The 19,617-nt window shown below is 52.2% G+C and overlaps 6 protein-coding genes across 6 annotated transcripts; 2 read left to right on the top strand and 4 right to left on the bottom strand.

Moving 5' to 3' along the window:
* Positions 1 to 559: 559 nt before the first annotated feature.
* Positions 560 to 2,637, top strand: ASPACDRAFT_1888417 (CCCH zinc finger DNA binding protein; the record flags this gene model as incomplete). Its single annotated transcript, XM_020198483.1, has 5 exons — positions 560 to 682; positions 751 to 885; positions 946 to 993; positions 1,044 to 1,341; positions 1,427 to 2,637. The coding sequence occupies 5 exons, from the start codon at positions 563 to 565 to the stop codon at positions 2,305 to 2,307; spliced, it is 1,482 nt and encodes a 493-aa protein (XP_020056085.1). The 3' UTR covers positions 2,308 to 2,637.
* A 38-nt stretch (positions 2,638 to 2,675) lies between these two features.
* On the bottom strand, positions 2,676 to 3,886 carry ASPACDRAFT_43376 (S-formylglutathione hydrolase; the record flags this gene model as incomplete). Its single annotated transcript, XM_020201243.1, has 4 exons — positions 2,676 to 2,861; positions 2,993 to 3,190; positions 3,335 to 3,507; positions 3,622 to 3,886. The coding sequence occupies 4 exons, from the start codon at positions 3,884 to 3,886 to the stop codon at positions 2,676 to 2,678; spliced, it is 822 nt and encodes a 273-aa protein (XP_020056084.1).
* Positions 3,887 to 4,268: 382 nt separating this feature from the next.
* On the bottom strand, positions 4,269 to 10,800 carry ASPACDRAFT_119439 (C50 family peptidase). The gene has a single exon (XM_020196249.1). It carries the CDS (start codon positions 10,682 to 10,684, stop codon positions 4,415 to 4,417), a length of 6,270 nt encoding a protein of 2,089 aa, XP_020056083.1. The 5' UTR covers positions 10,685 to 10,800; the 3' UTR covers positions 4,269 to 4,414.
* Positions 10,801 to 11,049: 249 nt separating this feature from the next.
* On the top strand, positions 11,050 to 11,824 carry ASPACDRAFT_43374 (DUF5321 domain-containing protein; the record flags this gene model as incomplete). Its single annotated transcript, XM_020201242.1, has 2 exons — positions 11,050 to 11,533; positions 11,628 to 11,824. 2 exons carry the CDS (start codon positions 11,050 to 11,052, stop codon positions 11,822 to 11,824), a joined length of 681 nt encoding a protein of 226 aa, XP_020056082.1.
* A 585-nt stretch (positions 11,825 to 12,409) lies between these two features.
* On the bottom strand, positions 12,410 to 15,428 carry ASPACDRAFT_78693 (citrin). The gene is made up of 4 exons (XM_020205238.1): positions 15,045 to 15,428; positions 13,723 to 14,925; positions 13,498 to 13,660; positions 12,410 to 13,421 (listed from the first exon to the last, which is right to left on the bottom strand). Exons 1-4 carry the CDS (start codon positions 15,222 to 15,224, stop codon positions 12,868 to 12,870), a joined length of 2,100 nt encoding a protein of 699 aa, XP_020056081.1. The 5' UTR covers positions 15,225 to 15,428; the 3' UTR covers positions 12,410 to 12,867.
* Positions 15,429 to 18,249: 2,821 nt separating this feature from the next.
* On the bottom strand, positions 18,250 to 19,334 carry ASPACDRAFT_60575 (phosphatase PAP2 family protein; the record flags this gene model as incomplete). Its single annotated transcript, XM_020203572.1, has 3 exons — positions 18,250 to 18,951; positions 19,006 to 19,232; positions 19,301 to 19,334. 3 exons carry the CDS (start codon positions 19,332 to 19,334, stop codon positions 18,250 to 18,252), a joined length of 963 nt encoding a protein of 320 aa, XP_020056080.1.
* Positions 19,335 to 19,617: the final 283 nt, after the last annotated feature.

The following is a 19,617-nucleotide window of genomic DNA, read 5'->3' as shown; positions in this document are numbered from 1 at the left end:
TGAAGAGTAGAGCAATGGCATGTCTAAAGCGCAGCTCTTCTCCTTGGTTACGTACAGTATAGATAGGCTTCACAGACTCCGCCGTCTAAGACTAAGGTAGTCCAGAACTACACCTATCGCTCGCGATCATCCATCTCTCCATACTTTGCCACAATGGCACAGCCAGAATGCAGGTGATGAACGCTTGACCCGTGACTTTGCTCCGCTCTGCTGGCGCTTACAATTACCCATCAGTCAATGGAGACCAACCCATCTCTCCGCTTAGCCGCTCAACGCTCATCACACCGGCATGAACCCCGAACGACATAGCCCAGCCTTCACCCATCCCCAATTTGAAGGGGGAGGGGGGTCATTGGATGTGAGATCGTTTCGCGTCACGCCTCCGCCGCCTGTGCCAACAATGTCTTCGAATCGCCGCAAGAGACAATACGGCCAATTTGTCACAGCTCACAGCTCACAGACTCTGTGGGTGGGTGGCTCACCCAGGCAGGTTATAAGAGGGTGGAATGAGAACTAGTACTACAGGTGAGCCTGAGAGATTCTCTGCCAGAGATCAATTACTATGGACACAGAGTTGACCAGCGTCCAATGCCCACCACAGGTCCCACTGGATCTCCTGGAGCTGAGGAAGCGGCTTGGAAGTGTAATGGCAGTCGATGACTGCAAGAACAGATTGATACAAGTGAGTTCTTGCTGTTGTCTATGTTGTCCGCAGGAGCAAACACTGACTGGCCATTCATTGTCAATAAGGACCTATTCTTCGAGGTCGAGACGCTTCACTCTGCCCTGCTTAACGAATGCACCAAACAGGAGAATGAGAGGTTCCGTCTCAATCAAGAAATTGCTCAATACAAAACGGAGGTTGCAGATCTGAGACATAATCAGGTACTGTTCCTACATATCTACACATACTGCATGTCTATAACAAAGACGCTAATGACGCAGGCAAAGCTAAGCTTCGTGTCTATCCTCGTCGACGGGGACTGTATGAACGTACGTTTTCCGACTCTCAAACAACATACGTAAGCTAACCATACAGTTAGTTTAACGACGCCCTCATTCAAGAAGGCCACAACGGCGGCCGCAGAGCTGCACGACTTCTACTCCAGGCCGTTGAGCGCTACATCCGGGACACCGACCCCCAAGCCAGCCCCAGCCTGCAGTACAGAGTGAGTGTCTACGCCAACCTGCCCGGTCTCGAGAAAGCCTACCGGGAAGCCAAAGTGCTGTCCTGGACGGAAACCCTCGACCCATTCGTCCGGGGCTTCAACATGGAAGACAGCCAGTGTGATTTCATCGACGCAGGAAACGGCAAAGAATGCTCCGATGTCAAGATCCGAGGTGTGCAACCTCCCAACCTGCCCCCCCCCTCTTCTGCCGCATGCACGGCACAACTGATCTGACTGACTGGTGACGACAAAACAAGCAACCTTCGAGCGCGACATCCTCGACGTGCACTGCCGCCATATCATCTTCTGCGCCGCCACGGACAACGGCTACGCCCGGCTCCTCGGCTCCCATAGAGGGAGCAACCGCATCACCCTGGTCGAGGGGGCGCCATTCGCATGGGAGATCGAACAGCTAGCCACTGAACTTCGGACAGCCGCGTTCCCAGCGGTATTCCGGGCTGCAAAGCTCCCCGCTCGCGCATACTCGTTCAGCGCCGCTGCAACCGCTTCCGCCAATGTTGTCGCTGCTTCACCACCAACTGCCGGCGACACGCAATCCTCGTCTCCTGCCCGGCGAGACTATGCGACCATCGCAAAGGCTAACCTCCAAATGACCCCTTCGCCTTCCGCCTCCTCGTCCTCCTATTCTGCCACCGCATCCACCACACCCACCCCCCCAACACCAAGCCCGTCGTCATCATCCTCAACCTCAACATCAACCCAGATAATCTTCAACATCTCCCCCTCTGTCACTTCAACGCCCCTACTTCCCAAAATCAAGTACAACGCCCGAGGCCACCGCATCGATCCCCAACTCCCCCGCGCGAGCAGCAAAGAGAACTACGAGCGCCTCCGCGCGGCCAAGCTCTGCAACCGGTACCACCTGCAGGACGACTGCAGCTACGGCGACAGCTGCACGCACGCGCACGGACGGCGGCTGACGAGCGCGCAGGATCTCCACGACCTGCGGTGCATCTCGCGGACGAGCGTGTGCGGCGAGGGGCTGTGGTGCACGAACCGGAAGTGCGTGTGCGGGCACCAGTGTCCGTGGGAGTCGTGGCGGGATCATGAGCTGACGGGGTGCCGGTTCCCGGAGGAGATGCATGGGGTTGATCGGGAGGTTGTGCGAGTTGAATAGGTTGGTCCAATTGGACTAGGGACTTGCGATGAGTGGGTGTAGGAAGGTAGGGGCCTTTTATTGACAACAGTTTTATTTGTTTATGGTGACTCTTTTGCGGTTCTTCGGTTGAAACATTTATATACGTGGTCCCTCGTAAATCCTCTCTGCCCCAATATTACCTATCATATAGTTATGCCACCCCCCGTACTTCAAAGAGATGATCTCGGCGGACGGTCACTTTAATCGAAAACCTCAAACCTATCAGATAAAAAGTCCATTAACACGACACAATCTCCAATCCTCCCCAGCATGAGGGGTCTTCCACCCAGTCCGGTACATAAACCTCACCACAAAAAAACAGCCAAAGGGAAAGGGGGAAAAACCCACTAAGCAAACAGATACTTGGCCGCATGCTCGACATGATCATCCGAGAACGTCGCCATCGTGTAATAACTGTGATCGTAATCCGGCTGGTAGCGGACCTTGATGCCCTCGACGCCGGCCTCCCGGGCGGCCTTCTCCAGGTTCTCGGGCAGCAATTGACCTTGCTTGTAGAAGTTGTCGCCGGTACCCTAATTGTCGGAACGTTAGCCATCCAGGAAACGAAGAACAAAACCCCTCCCTGGCCTAATTCAGACCCAGACAACCACAACAAAACGTCCAAAAAAACAATGGAAAAAAAAAGCGGGGGATGGGCACATACAACATCAATCAACACATCCAGCGGCCCACCCTTCCACCTCCTCACCAACTCCGTCGCATCATGCTCCTTCCACTTGGTGTCGCGCAGCTCCTCGCCAAAGTATCCCCCAAATGCCTTCTGGCCCCAGGGGCAGTTGATGGGGTTCGAGATGGGCGCGAACGCCGACACGGATTTGTATTTGCCGGGGTTGCGGAGGAACTAGCACACATGGAAATGTTAATGGTAAGCCCTTTATTTCCATCTACCCCCTTCCCCCGGGGAGGTAAAATAAGATTCAAAAAAAGGGATACACACCAAAGTCAAAGCCCCATGCCCCCCCATACTATGCCCGGTGATACTCACGCGGTCCGCATCCAACACCGGGAACGCCTGGAACACCACGGCGGGCAGCTCCTCAGTGATGTAGGTGTACATGTTGTAGCCGGCGTCGTAGGGGGCCTTGGTGGCGTCGACGTAGAAGCCGGCGCCCGTGCCGAAGTCCCAGGCGTCGTTTTCGCCGGCGAGGTTGAGGCCGCCTTTTTCTCGAGCGATTAGCAGTTAGGTCATGATGGACGGGATCAGATGCCAGGTGCTGTGCTGCGCTGTGCCTCTTGCACCGGAAAAGGGCAAAGGCAAAAGGCAAAACGTACGAGGGCTGGTATCGGGATACAGCACGGCAATGCCCTTCTTGCTGGCGCCGTGCTGGAAGAATCCCTTCTCGGAGCAATTGTCCGCCGTGCAGGTCAGACCGGACAGGTACAGCAGCACGGGGATCTTTTGGGAGGTGTTTTGAAAAGCCTGCGGCGGCAGGTAGAGGTTGAAGGACATCTCGCACTTGGTGGAGGTGGCGGCATGGCTGAGCTTGAGGAGCTTGCCGCCGAAGGAGGCGATGGTGGCTTTGGTGGTGACGGACATGGTTGGTCTCAATTTCTGATGTCTTTGATGTCTGGGCGAGCTTCTTCTCGGAAGGGAGGTAGGAAAGAAGGAAAAGGTCTCGGGACGCGACGCTATTAAAAAATCAGGAACGAACGGGAGGGAGGGGAAGGGAATGACGATGAGGGGTTTGGTTTTCCGCGGATGAGGGGAAAATGAGGGGCGTGGGTGGAGCTTCGGGAAATTTTCCCCTTTGCGGCCATGACATATACACATGGAGATAGCATAGATGTCTATCTTTTGGAGGTTCTGTTGGCCCTTTCAATGTACCTTCGGGTGTGGGAGTGTTCAGAGGTCCTGCGGACCATTTCATACTCCTGCAAGACTTGGGGTAAAATACTGCAGTACCGGCGTAGGGGTTATTCATCGTAGACTAGACAGAAGCTCAGAATTTGAATGATATAATATGTAGAACGCTAGCTGTGACAAGGGGAATAGGCTAATTGACACCATCGAAACAAAGAAGAATCATCAACACCAATCCAGTACACGTCCGAGTGCCCCATTGGATCACTCCAAAAACACCGAAGGAATGCCGTAAATCACAGGCGCGGCACCATTCAAATACTTCAAAACGCAAGCTTGTCGCGACTGGCAGACAGCTTCGTCCAAGGCCACCGCCTCCTCCTCGCCACCAAAGAGGCCCCACTTGTCAAATGTACTCTTTGCGAAACGATCAATATCCTTGTCCGTCACATCCCACAGGGTAGCTACCAAAGCCGGACTGCCCGCGTGCAGGTAATTCATCGGCGTCCCGTATGGCTCGTACTCCCCCGCTTCCGTCAGAGCTCCACTGCTGCAACCCATCAGGAAGGTGATGGCGCATCTTTCCAGCCGCTTGATGGTTCGGCCTCGGATGTACTGCGCACCACTTCCGTGTCCGAAGTAGAGGAATAGACTCTTGGTCTCCAAGCCATGCCTGAATTCGTCTTCGGTCGGCTCCCGCTTGGATATCCCCTTCCACTGTTTCAGCCCTAGGAGCTCCTTCTCAAAGGTTCCCTGGGTTGTCTGCAGATCACCAGTGGGGTTCAGGATATACGTCCCGTTCCCGCTATCGATGCCGAAGTCATGTTTGCGACCCGCGCGGTCAGTCTGGAACTGCAGGATCCGATCCCGAAGGCATTCCAAGGATGGCACACGGCACACAGGAAGACCCTGAAGACATGGAAGAGACTCCCAAGGGAACATATGCAGCGACTTATCGAGGACCAGCACTGTGCTAATCGGTGTCCGCTTCTTATGATCGTTACGCACGGCATCGTGATGCCCTCTGAGAGCATCCAGAGTTTCCACGACCATCATATCGAAGTCAATCTCGTCGTACGCATTGCGCTCCCCTTGGAACTGCAGGATATCCACGACGAAGTAGAGGAGATCCATCAAGGTTTCCTCGGGATCTTCCTGACTCTCTAGATCCTTGACACCCAAGAATAATTCCAGAACATTCGGGTGTAGTGTCAAGTGTGGGCCTTCGGCGCGTCTACCTTTCTGTCGGGAAGGTAGGTGTTTGTCTAGGACATTCTGGAAAAGAGCCGCAAATCTCTCTAAAGATTCGGTTTCGTGAGGCATTGGAGAGAAGATTCCTCGGAAACCACCAAACCACACGTTCTCGATGTTTTGTAGCAAGTTTTCCATGCGCCGGTCCAGGGCTTCACGGTTCTTCCACCATTCCTTCTTCGATTGCCGGTCGTTCTGGTGCTTAGCTGCATGCGCACTTTGGTTCGTCAGCTTGATGAGCTCCTTCATTTCTTCCTTCCCATCTTCGAAGGTGAACTGATCTTCCTCATCGTCCTCGGAACCACGCTTGAGTGGTAGTCGTAACAAGAAGGGTGAACGACCCTTGTGCAGCCTTGAAACAACAAACTCAGTACTATCAGCGCTAAGGGACAGAGAAAGAACGTTCCAATTCTCTGGAAGGATCTCGATATAGTCCTCGGTGAAACGCGAGTAGAGATCCTCTTCAAACTTGGCCTTTGCTTCAGCGCTTGGCCAAAGGAGAGGATCGCAATATTTTGCTAACTGCTTGTCAAGACTGATGGCAGCTCGTTCACGCGTAAAGGCACCGATCCTGCCTATTTCGTTCATGTTTGCTGGAGACTGAGACAATAATCCCGAGCTTTCAGGTACAGTAACATGGGAGAGCATGGAGATACGGCTCATCAGGCGAGAAGCTGCGTGACTGTCAAGAGTAGACCCCAATGTTGTGGCGGTGGGAAAGATTGCATTTAGGCTCTCCCCGGCTTTGGACAACATCACGGAGAAGTCCTCAGTCGGCTTGGCGGATTTAGCCCTCGTGCTTCTTGCTGGCGCACGAGCTGGAGCTCTTGTTTTCCGTGTGGATGCTGGCTTACCAGTGCTGGACTTGCTGGGGACTTTGCTTGGTGACTGGAGCGATGGCAGGGAGATGGTCGATTCAGGGAGAACACAGTAGACTGCATGTGTGGCAAAATGCCGAATGGCATCCGCAAGCAGATGCTCACTTTCGCCAATCTGCAGAGATATCTGGCTGTCCCGAGACGTCGCAAATTTCCGCGCATTGTGGAGGGTCATTGATGCTTTCTCGAAGTCACGAAGTGTACGTAAACAGGCAGCTTGCTGGCGGAGAATCTCGCTTCTCAAATGCGAAAGGGAAGTAGACTCGGACTCGGACTCGCTTGGTGTGGCTGGTGTCTCTGTAACTTTGGATGCATTCGAAGCGGACACTGTCGCTGCCCGAGTTCTGCGTGTTGTTGTTGTGGTTATGGTGGCACGTTGGCGTGTTTTCCTGGTCGTTCCCTGTAGTTGCAACTTCTTCATCTGGTCTTCAAGATTCGGAATTGTTGCGGAGGCATCCAAACCATCAGGACCAGCCACTTGAGTCATCAAACGGTCAGCCTCGAGAAGAGCACGCTGCTCTTCAAGAAAACGGCCTTGTGCCCTGTAAAGAGAAGCAAGGCCAATCTGAAGCGAGACGAGTTCGACACTACTTTCGAGTTGCTTGGAAAGAGACTCCGCCGCCTCGAGCAGTTCCTGCCCCTCAGAGAGATGACCACCAAAGATCCAGTGGGACCCAAGCTGTGCCTGAGACGCTATGAGTCGGACATTCGCATTCAGAGATTTGTTGATCTTAAGAGCTTGTTCCCCGTAATATATAGCATCTTGGAATAAACCATGGTGTGCTGAGAGACTTGCCAAATTCAGCAGAGCAGTATGATGAGAGCCAATATGAGGCCAGAAAGGGGCACCTTGGGAGTAGACAGGATTCGGCACGGGAGCTGCTTGCGCAACCTCGAGCTTTGCCATTCCTTCCACCACAGTCTCAAGTTCGGAATTATCGTTAGCCTGAATCATCTTGTCTTGTTTCTTCTGAGAAAGTTTCTCGATCTTGGCCCAAATTCTGCAATTCAACCGGACAGAAAGTTTGGCAAAGAAGAGAGCATCATTGACAGATCCCTGAGCGAAAGATAGCCGAGAGCTCATGAAGGCTGCGTCAGCAACAAGCCTCTCCCAGAGAATCTTGGACAATGTGGAGCAGCTGTTCAGATCTTCCTTCTTCTGGTATTTCTCGTACAAAGCTCTGGCTTTGGCGAGCACGGTCGCCGCTTGACAAATATCCCCAATCTCAAGGAGATAGCCGACGTGTGCTATTCGGTACGACAAGATCGCTAAGCAGGTGGTATTGGAATGAGTGAGATACTGCTCCGCCTGCTTCAAGAGAGCACTGGCTTTTGTGCAGAAGCCAAGTCGACTGTATTGAAGAACAAGCCGTGACAAAACTATAATCGCTTCGGAAAAGTCACCCGATTCTTGAAGCTCCGTGGTCTTCAGCACCAATTCAAGTGCAGAGAGCTGCAGCTTCCAGAGCCCGTGTATCTCGGTGTAGTCAACTATCGCCCTCATCTGAAGTAGATAGTGGTCGAGGTCGCCGATTTTCAGAAGAAGAGACTCCAAGTCGCCGCAGTCTCGCAGCATTGCACTCCAAGACAAAAGGACTGTCTCCAGAGTGGAAGGTGACAGATTACCCTCATGGAGACCGAGTGTAAGTTGAACCGAATTTTTGAGGTGTAACCATAGAGAACCAAGGTCGGAGTCCTCGCCGACGTCCTCCTGGTCAATGCATTGGCGGCCGACGTCAATGACACTTGATAGCAATTTTGAGTCCATCAAACCCGGATGTTCCAAAGAGAAACGCAGAATAGTAAGAACAACGCGCAGAAGACGAATGGTCTGGGTATCAAAAGAGTACAAGTTAAAGATCTGCGTGATAAGCAAGGTAAAAGTAGATCGGAAGGCCTCATCGGAGCAAGCATTGGCGGGGAATTCAGCCAACACTCCCAGTTGCCACTCCATTAAATGGCCTCTTTGGCTCAGGTCCAGGCTGTCATCATCGAAGAAACCGTGCGTTTTTGACTTCTTGGATCTGAGGTTCAATTTCAGGAGGGCATACAGAACGCGCCCAAGCATGAATCCATTGCTTTTCGGATCTTGGCACATTCTGTGCGGAAAGCACCCAACTGTAGATGAGATTACTTGGTCGAGCGTACCAGTATGTATGTGTTCGAAGATCGACTTGTGGAACGCCTGTTCTGATTCACGAGCATATCCCCCTTCCATATATGTGTGTGCTAGTCGCTCATACTTGAGGGGTGCGAACCCTGCAACACGTTGCGAAGGCGAACAATTTGACAGTAAGGTCGCGGATTGCTTCAAGATGGGCAAGAGATCACGATACCCTTGACCAGACTCTTTCTCTTTGACATACCTGGACCAGAACAGATTAGACAGTTTGACGAATGCATTATCGACACTTTCAGCAACTGGAGAGCCGGGTTGCTTCTCCCCTTGAGGTTCGATTATCACGAGTAGTCGCTGGCAGTCGAGCAAGGTCGGTTGAATAACCTCCCATGAGGGCCTTCCGGACGTGATAGACAACCTTCCAACCGCGAGGACAGAGTCCACAGCCGCGAACGCAATATTTTGGGATGCAGCGACACGTCTATCAAATGACTCGATCTCCTTCGGGTCTTCTTCTGTCGGCTTGCGCCCGATGTATCGGCGCAAGAATCGTATAAAACCGTTAAGGTATTCGAGGATCTTAGTGCAAACATCGTTCTGCTCCTCACCTTTATCCTTCTCCTTTGACATCACATCGCCAAACCAGCTCATCGCTGCCTTCTTGAGCTTCGCTGCTTCAACTAGAAGTTCATCAAGATCGTTTGAACTGCCTTTGAGAGACAGACACAGAACATTCGTCGCGTCCGTGAGAACATCGGGCAGAGCAGCAGCTGTGAATTTGGCCGAATGCCTGATAGCTTGAAAGTGGAGAGAAGCGATTTTGCAGCGGACGGTAGCCAAGGCAAGGCATTGACCATTGAACAGTGGCGTTATGGACTCGGTGAAAAGCTTCAGAGCCTCCTCAAAGCACCCCGCGTCTTGAGCAAGCTGTCCAAGAATCGCTGCTATCCTTGCGACAGACACATTGTCCTTGACGCTCGCAGTTGACCTTTTCTGAACGCTAGTGAAAGACGACTGAAGACGAACGATGTGCTTGTATAGAGTCGCAAACTCCGTCTTGGTGACTCCTTTGTTCTGGTGAATGAAGCTAGCCAAGTACCGAGCCATCGGATCCCACATTTCTCTTGCGTCGTCGCAAACGTGTCCCGAGATTCTCCAGGACATGCAGCGGATTTCGAGGGATAACAATTGCAGGCTCAGAGAAGTCATGGGTTTCAACTTGCTGGGGGTCTGAGTAGTAGTGGAGGATAGGGACAGCACGGTGTTGGACAGTAATTGGAGTTGCATCGCGGCTTTTTCGGTAGTCAGCGCTCCAGACTCGAGGGCGGCTAAGATGATGTTCGCTGGACTGCTCGGATCTGCTAGCTGTAGCGAGGGAGCCAAGTTTTGAATAGTCGTGGGTTTCTTGTCGTTTAGGATGAGTCGCAGGGCATTCGACTGAAAAGTCACCAGCAATCCGAGCAACGGTTGCATCTGGCCTGGAGCGGGGAAGCTCAGCAGATCAGACATCCTTTCTTTGACTGCTTCTTCCTCTAACTCCGGGGGGCTTCCTTTCCGGCTAGACGCTTTCGTTCCATTCGAGTCCTGGGATTCCAAGGTTTGTTGTATTCTCTTCTTCAAACCCCGCAGTTCTTTGTATGCCATGTCGTTGAGTCCAAGCGACAGGAGCCTTCCCGCCAGTATACAAGAACCCTGTTCAAGCTGCATGCTCAACCCCCCATCGACCTGGTCACTCTTCAGAGTCCTCAAACAGGCTAAAGATGTAGCCGCACACGCAGCCACGGCGGGGATACCATTCTCAAGGGCGGTCGCATTCGTTTTCCGGGGTGATTTCGTGACGCCGCGGGTAACAGAGGTAGAATCGCGTGGCGTCGACGCGCGAGAATCTTCTCGTTTTGTGCTGGTGTTGAAATTCAGAGCCTCTGAGAGGGTCTTGAGTGTCGTGTTGAATACTTCTGTGGCCAGAACAAGCTTCTCTTGGTTTGATATACGCGCAGCATCTTGTTCCACCACAGTGTTGATTGCTGCTTCCGCCGCAGAAACTTTCGTCCTTGTTCCCCTTGTTGACTTTGTTCTCGTAATCGTAGTAGTAGTTGTAGTCGAGGCTTTTGTTGTTCGTGCCGCTCGTCTCACTGTGGTGGGTTCCGCGTCCGTGGGCGCTTTCGATGTCCCGCGGAGGAGTGTTTGGAGGGATAGCACGGTGGCCGTCGAGCATGTCGAACTGGAGCGGACGGCCAGCTTCACTGATTCCAAGGTGGAATCAGGAAGAAGTGTTGCAACCGTCATGGCTGGCCGGGGGGGAGAGAAATCGGGAGTGTTCTGCAGACACTGTTGTCGGCGGAATTGGCGTCTGTCAGTCGAAGATGGAAGATCGAGCCTGGCCCTCACTCACTCCAATGTGGTTATGACATCCGAACGGGCAAGCCAAGCAAACCCGCGTTGTCGCAGCAACAACCCCCTCCACCATTCCCAGACAGGCTTAGCGTAAGATTCGTGCCCGCCGACTGCCAAATGGGCCTCAGGCATCGAGTACATGGTACCCGGGACTTGGATCGAATTCCAACGGAATCGCCTTTGGATGACCGAATTGACCTCGTCAAACCTCCGCTGTCGCAAGGCACATCTCATTTGAGCCCATGGCCTCAATAATCATGAATCCCGTTCGACTCGCCCTCCGAACGTCAACCAGAACCCACCCCATCCGCAGACCACCAGCTGCGGCTGCGCAGATCCGATTCCCGTCGTCACCTTCAACATCACAACTACTACACGAAAGCCGCCCGTATTCCAGCGGCGGCTCCCGCTTCATACCCCGATTCGCGCACGCAGACGTATGGACCACGTTCATTCCGGCCTTCATCCGCAACCGCTTCACCGGCAAAGGCCAGCCCTACACGCCCAAGTCGAAGGAATGGAACCCCGCCAGCTTCTACATCATCATCTTCATCCTCATCGGATCGCAGGCCATCCGCATGATCGCGCTCAAGAACGATTACGCCGCGTACAGCCGGTCGACGGATGCGAAGATCCGGCTCCTGCGGGAGGTGATCGAGAAGGTCAATAACGGGGAGGTGGTGGACGTCGAGAAGCTTCTTGGAACGGGCAACGAGGCCAAGGAGAGAGAGTGGGAGGAAGGTCGGTCTACACTTTTCTTTTCTTGATATTCTCCCCTTCTTCGAAGGAGGGAAGATTTGGCATCGGCTGACTTCGGTTGTCCCCCATTCTATAGTTCTTCGTGAGATTGAAGATGAAGACTCACTGTGGCATCGCAAATCCACCACGCCCGACTCCGCGCAAACCCCCCAGAAGGTGAAGGAAGAGACGGTTAAGCCTGTCGCAAAGGATCCGGTTATACCTGCCGAGACCCCTACGAATGCAGAACCGGCAGCCAATTCGGAGACGAAGAGGAAGCTCAACTTTTTCTGAAGTAGCTTCTGTCGATTTGAGGACTGATGATGCAAGGCCAAGGCCGCCGCCCGCCGATATGTCACCCGTGGCATGACATGGTCTTTCTATAACGGTGGTCTTGTTTGTGACAATAAAGCCTGCCTGAACCACTCTCAGCATGGTCGAAAGATGTGTAAGTGCATGATCTGCGGTTCAACGTAATGACGTGGCTGACATGTGTAATGCAGGTAGATATGATCCGTGTCTTGATAAGCAAGCCCTTCATGATATTCTCGCCTACACTTACACCCGACACGTTCCTACGGTCAATTCCGCACGACCTATGTACATATACAGATCGAGAAGGGGGAATCCTGTTTTCCTGTGTCGGGTTTCCCTAGTGATATCACTCCCATGTCACCACAACCACAAATCATCTGGTCGGGTACCCTCACATGTCCCACCGGCGAGCTTAAAGACCTGTTTTTATGCGAAGTTCCCTGTACCTATAGTCCGCAGTCATGACGGTCCTGTATTTTAACTTACCATATACCCCTTATCCAATTGCAGATATATTCGGGTGGTGAGGATGAAGTATAGCCAATGATGGATAGTCTTCACGAGGCAGTATGATCACATGAATGTATTCTCGAAACCTTCTAGTTGATTGATTTTTGAGGATAGAGATGACCAAATCAGGTACCTGTACACCGATATGTGACGTCCTTATGTATGTGGAAAGAGGAACAGACAACAGATGTGGAAATCACCGAAGGACTGCAGACGTCGGCGAGGTCAATAAGAAAAAGGTCTAGATACCCAAACAGCGGTCTGGTAACAAGAGTCTCCTCTCGAGTCTATCTGCTTTTGTTACATGTAGTAGTGTGGATGTGGACATGGAACTTGGAGGAACCAGCGAGAAGCGGTCATTGCTCCAACCAGGCCAAGAAAAGATCCAGTGACAACGGGAAGGGCTGCAATGAAATGGGGTAGGGTGAAACAAACACTATTTTCATTCAAGACAAAGGGGAAATTAGAAAGAGAAAGCCAATCATCGCTATGTAAACAAAGGTCGTACGTGTCTATTGTTGCTGGGATGGTTGCAGGAACTTGGGCCAGCGCTCTGCGGTGGGGACCCGAACGCGGCCAATGTTCTCGTCGACGTCCAAGATCAGCTTAAGAGCGTTTCTGGATCGGAGATAGGGAAGCGGTGCCTTGGCAGTGGTCAGGCCGACGCCGGGTTCGACGTGTCCAGCGGGCGAGACCTCCTCGTGATCGCCGGGCATGGGAAGCATCTTTTGGAGAACCTCATATGCAGCCAATGTGAAACCAAACTGTGGAGATGAACGAAGAATACGGGCAGGGCCACCCTTGAAGAAGGCCTTGAAGCCTTCTTCCTTCCAGACGGTGGCGGCGCAATGACGGAGGCCGGTGTATCCGACTTCGCCCTTACGGGCTTCCACCTGCAAGCGGGTCTTGATGACATCGCAAGGCGTAGTGAGATAAGCAGCAGGCATACCAGCAATGGCACCGGCAGTCAACAATTGCACAACACCAAGCTTGTTGGTCTGGGATTCCCCGAAGAAGTCGGACTTGAGATGAGCGTATGTCGGGAAGTAGATCGCGGAGAAGGGAACTGGAAGTGTCCAAGTCAGCACCAGCGGATTGGGAAGGAGACGGATAAACCGAGGACACTGCCTGGGATCACTTACCATCGCGAAGCAGGCAGGCACTTGCACCCTTGTACAAACCGACCAAACCCAGGTTCTTCACGATCCAGAGGGCAGAGCGACGCGGAGCCCCCTCGACGGACTTAGCAATTTCACCCTGAACCTGCAGACGAATCTTGACGATCTCTAGGGGGTTGGTGAAGATCTAGAGCAAATCGTTTAGCCCACTGATCAATATAGCTTACTTTTTGGGAGATTCAAACTTACAACTTGACAGGCTCCTGCAGTACCACCAGCCAGGATCTCATGGCCGGTCCAAATCTTTCCATTCTCCTTGTTGGTGAAATGTCCACGAACAAGATCATTCACCGTCAATTTGATGGCTTTTTCGGGAGCAACACCAATCAATTGAGGGATGACACCAGAGTACAGTCCGAGGAATCCCTCGTTACGTATAACTTTCCTGGCACAGTCGATCGAGTTGTTGTACAGTCTCTCTCCCACACGGGTTGATCGCTGGTTCTGCATGCGAGTCTTCACAAGGTCAATGGGGTAAACCATGAAGGCACCGAAGGCACCCGCAATACTGCCGAGTGCGAAATGGTGCACGGACTCGAGAACGTTGTAAAGGACCGACTTGGTCTTGTCAGCCACCTGATGAGCCTTGTCCGAGGCGATCGTTGCCGCTTGACCAGCAACCGCGAAGGGCATGCGCCATGAAGCGTCAATAACCTTGGCGAAGTCCTTCTGCGAAAGGCGTCCCGAAGGCGCGTCCAGTCCAGCAAAGTGGAACAAGATATCGGCCTCCATCGGAGTGAACAGAGAGAAGCGAGTGACGCGGGCAGCCTCGTTGAGGAAATCAGCGCGCGTGATTTTGCCATCGGTGCTCTTCTTGCTCGCTTCGCGGACAATGACATCGATCATGTCCATTTCGCGCATGATGTTCTGGAAAGCACGAACGGTAGCATAGGAGATCTTTGTGCCAGTCGAGATGTTGCACAGACTGGGGAGATTCTCGAGAACATAGTCGGACAGCTTGTGTTTCGACGTCTCAAGAATGATGCGCTGGAAGTCCTCGGGTTCAATGTAACCATCACCGTCCTTGTCAAACACGTGGAAGGCCTGTCTGATGCGCTCGCCTTGCAGACCGCGAAGCATCTGAGCGAACTGGGGATACGTCATATCATGCCTGGTCTTTGTCCGTCCAGTGTACAGGGAGGCCCATTCTGAGTTCCAATCGAAAGGTATGCTGTCGCTAGTTTTGTTCAGGTTGTAAAAGTGCTGGAAGTTCTCCCACTTCACCGAGCCAGTTCCTTCTGTGTCAAAGAGGCGGAAGGCGATTTCATACTCGGCGTCCGGTTTGCCCAGGAGGTTCTCGAAGGTAGCCCAATCGGCGAGAGTGAGCTTTCCAGTTCTCCGCCTGTCGGCAACGAGGAACAAAATCCCATAGTGTTCGCGTTTGATCTTGTGCTGCGGTTTCACGAAGAGAATCCGTCAATTAGCCAGAGCTCGGATCACGGCTAGTCGTATGACACATAAAGCGAAGGCTCACAACAAACAGAATGCGCGGCGAAATTCGAATTACTTACATAGTCCTCGTGCTTGGGAGCGATCGCATCGATGAAGTCGTCCTCCGTCATGTAAAGATCTCCTGATGCCTCATCTTTGCGTGCGTGGCGCAGGAAATGACTCTTGATCTGCTGCGACGGCTGAGGCTCCGAGGAGCTGCCGACCAAGGACTCCTTGACTGCGTCCTTCACGCTGGTCATGGTGAAATGCAAAAGAGACAGAAGTGAAACCAAAAACAATCGATTCAAATCCCAAAAGAGAGAATGCGCCGACTAAGCCAACAAAGATAACTGAACAACAAGAGGGTGATTAACCCAGGTGGTGGAGGGAGAAGTCGGAGGAAGAAGGGGCTGGGGATAAGAAAAGTGAGTGGAGACGGGGAGACCAGACAAAAATAACGGGGGAGAAATGCTCCAAAGCCTAAACAGTGGTTGATCGATCAATTAGTATGCTGAATCTGGAGTGTGAATCATAGATGTGACAGCTGGAAACTGTGGATGGGAAGTTGGAGAATAAGTGAGAGTCTTCTACCTAATGTCTAGTGTCTATGGAGTAGTGTTTACAGTTGTTTCATTGCGTTCTTTTCTCCTCTTTCTCCCCCATAGTTCCTTTTTTGTTCATGCATGCTTTTATTATTGACTATCGGATAAAAGACTCTGCTGACTTTTGGTTACTCACAAATTCACAACATCTAGTGACGAATCGCTCATCAGCAGTCGTCACCGCCTCTGGTTTAGCGCATGTTATCTAGTAATTAACCGGCCCGATGAGGCCTTTAACCTCCCTCTCCCTCCTCCTTCTCTCTCTTTGGGGGTGCCATCGGAGTTGAGGCCGAGCGCGGGTCAGCTGGGCCAGGGTGGCTCTCGCAAGCAGGCACGCAGGCTTATCTCCGGCGGCAATTCGAGCCCCTTTGGTCTACCAGATCTCCAAATTTTGATGCCCTACTGTGCTTGTTTCCATTGAGATTCATGGTGGCTTTGTCCTCGAAGGTTCCAATTTAAGCACAGATCAACTGTCAAAATCTTCACTTTGCCTCCCAGCCCTGGCGAACAGAGTGACTCAAAACAATGGACGGAGGCGAAAGACCCAAGGGACCAGCCAAGCGCCCCTCACGGATTTTGCCATGGCTATGGACCACCCGGTTTTCCATGGGGGGGCGTACCACACGGTAACACTGGGACATTGACTGGCCACCCGGGACTCGATGTCCATCGACAACTGGGGCCTGGGGCCCAAACCCAACAAAAGGAAACACAGCGACCTGAAGCAGAACATTTCCAACGTGGAAGATGATGCTTTATCAACACGGAGGAGGTTGGTCATAATGCATGCGTATCCGAAAACTGCGCTGTGCGAAGAAGGAAATTGAATCATTTCGAGAAATAGCTGTTGGATTCTCTAACCACTGACTTCATTTCCCTACTACTTCCGGCACCTCGCACAGGTCGGAGTATGGATATGCGCTATGTGTGCAGAGAACAATGGTATGAGTCTGGAGGACCACAGGCCACAGCCCAGTACCCGATCTCGGCGCAGGTGGCCAATGTTCGGATTCGAAATTCCAGGCGTGGATCGGCAGCCGCCGCACGGTAGGGCGATGGGTTAACTTTTGGTCCGGTCGACCACTCTCCAGTACTCCGTACACGTATTGAACTTTCCAACCCCCCCCCCGTAAGAGAATCAAATCCACACACTCAGCCCTTCAACAAGGCAATGATTTCATTTGCCCATTTCACATGACATTCTCGTTCGACACTAGGCACGCACCATCGGCCCGATTGTTTTTCGAAGGACCCGCGAATGACAACTAGAGCCTCGAAGTGATTTGCCCACCAGAGAAGGAGGGTCCGGAGTCGGTGGAGTCTCAACGCGGCGGGACGTCGGAATAAGACGAGGGAGGACGGAGGTTGTTGCAGGGCGGGTTGTTCTTACCTAAGAAATTGCTTTTACCCCGTAAGTCGGTGCCAGCTGGGCAGCGGGCTCAAAGTTTGTTCGCGATTTATTCCGGGGTTGATGCCAGAGGTCGAACTAAGTATCCAGCACTGAGCAGGCAGGCAATGGTCATCACCCTTCCTGTCTCTAAACAAGCCCTGGCTGGCAGTAACTTTGAACAAGTGGAATGGCCAAGCAGTATGTCGGGAGTTGTCGCAGTTGCTCCGAACAGCTCGAGTCCTGAGCCAGCCAAGGAATACGGGGACATTTCTGCTCCGGAGCTAAGGCTCACTTACTCCCGATACTAAAATACTTTGAGTATGCAGTGATCATGGCAACTGTGCAGGGGGGTGGACGGAGGGTTCACTATTAATGCTTGCGGAGTAGCTCCGAGGTCAGCTCAAGCATCGCATCTATCTCTAGATTTTCACCACCGGCACATAAAAAGAGACTAGTGTACTCCGTAGTATACCGATCAATGCCGGACGGGATCCCTGCGCAGGGGAAGGGGGAAGAGGTCCCTGCTTAGCTACCGTGAAACCTTGCGAGTACTACGTACAGTACATGCGAGTCCCGCGGCGGGCTGCTCCTAAAAGGTAACTTAGTCTACTCGGGGGAGCCGTGGCAGCTAGATCTCGTCTTGTTTTGCGCGGCGTGTCATTGACTTGCCTCTTTGGGCTATATCACGCGACATGATGCTCTTTTCGACCTTCTTGATCCAGTCATTTTAAGGAGAACCAAGACACGCTCGGCGACTACTACTACTTAGCAGAAGGTGGCTCAAGTCCGAGAGACCATCGGATGTCGAGTTTGTCCATGAGAGGATGGGGTGCGAATTAGCATTGCATTGGCCTGCGCTGGGTACTGTACTGTACTCTGTGTGCGTTCGATGACCTGGGTTTATATATTTCAGCATGGCTGGAGCTGACTAAACGAGGGCATCACATCCAGGTCGCAAATCGTCTGTCGACAAGGCTATATGATTTACATTATTATCTGTCGCACATGTACTGTACTTCACGTCACTCGCAAAGTCCCTGACACTCTATTACTTTCTTCTGAGATTCTTAAGTCTTGGCAATGCTTAGCTGCAGACTACCAAGCTACTTTAAAAATGCAGGAATCACTGTCTATCTTCTTGTTATACACGGTGGGTTCGTAACTGAAGTTCTGTTCGTGAGTGCGATACTCATACATATTGATGGCCGCATCCCGGAAAGACGAAGTATCCCTAAAAATATAGAGGTCTCGAGTCCAATGGCTGACCCAATCATCCCATCGCCCTCTATAAGTTCAAGGCTTCTCTAGGCGAAGCAATCTAAAAACCGCTCTCTCTATCGGCAGCAGACTCAGCATGACGCGGTTGAATCTAAAAGCAGTGAGTACCACACATGCACCAACAACAGCGTCCAAAATGAAGTGGTTGGCCGTCGCAACAATCGTGAGACCCATCATCATGGGCCACAACGGCGCGATCATTCGCAGGTACCAATGAGGGCTGAACTTGAGCAGACACAGCGCAATGAACATGGAGTTTCCGAAGTGAAGCGAAGGCATCGCTGCGATCGTGAGCTGGAACTTGTTCTGCGTCCAAGCCGAACCGCCCTTGTTACTGTGCAGGACATCGACAAACCCGTACTCCTCGGGCAGGAGACGCGGGGGCATGCACCTCCACAGAGTAATGATCGTAAAGGCAATGACATTCTCAAATGCCAACGTGCGTCGGAGCGCCTGGTATTTGTCACGTTGAACAAAGGTATAGCAATAAACCACAAATACCACTCCAAGAACGATATGCGAATAATATACTCGCGCCAAAAAGGGCATGAGCCACGGAATCTCGTTGAGGATGTATCTCTGAACCGATAATTCGACGTCAAGATGGAGGAAATGCTCTAGGTGAAGGATCGAAATAGCATGGCGCTCAGCCGTGTCGAAGATCTCCTTGTGGCCGGCAATCATTCGGGCAGAGAACGCCCGCAGCCCTTGGTAGATCTTGAGTCTTAAGTTAGATTGCGTCCCTTACATATACGGGTGAGCATATCATACCCAGTATGTGAGCAGCCAGTACAATATTTCCAGCAGGAAGGGAAAATGTGCTAGAAGACGAGACTGAGGTGTCCGGCGGTTGCGGAGCGAACGTTCGTCGTCCGTATTTGGCTTCACGTCCTCAAGACCATCCGCAAGCAACGGTGATTCAACACTGGGGATTTCCGGCGATCTGACATGCCTGCGTCGGTTTATCAAAGTTCCAGTGGTGAAAACCGCGACGATCGCTGTACTTGTAGAATATACATCAGTCACTAATTCGAATGGCTGCGGGGATCCTATGGGTATAACTTACCTCCAGGCTCCAGAAGATTTTGGAGACCGCCCATTGTGTTGAAAGACCGACAATTGCAAGCAACGATATAGGTTGTAAAGATGTAGGGACGTTTGCTGAACTGGGCTTTTATTTCAACATTCGACTTGGCTCTCTGCGGGCCGGATGCCTGGGAACACTAGTTTAAGGAGACTGTAAAATGAGACTGTTGACGTCACTCGATCCAGCCTTGTCCAGCCTTGTTCGGTTCGCGATCGAGGCCTTTTAATCAACCTCAAAACATGGATCCTGAAAGTGGTATAATGGGCTTCATGAAATCTAAACCAGGGCCCCAGAGA

Source organism: Aspergillus aculeatus (genome assembly GCF_001890905.1).
Source record: "Aspergillus aculeatus ATCC 16872 unplaced genomic scaffold ASPACscaffold_8, whole genome shotgun sequence".
NCBI classification, from domain to species: Eukaryota; Fungi; Ascomycota; class Eurotiomycetes; order Eurotiales; family Aspergillaceae; genus Aspergillus; species Aspergillus aculeatus.
This window is presented reverse-complemented; position numbering and strand designations above follow the sequence as displayed.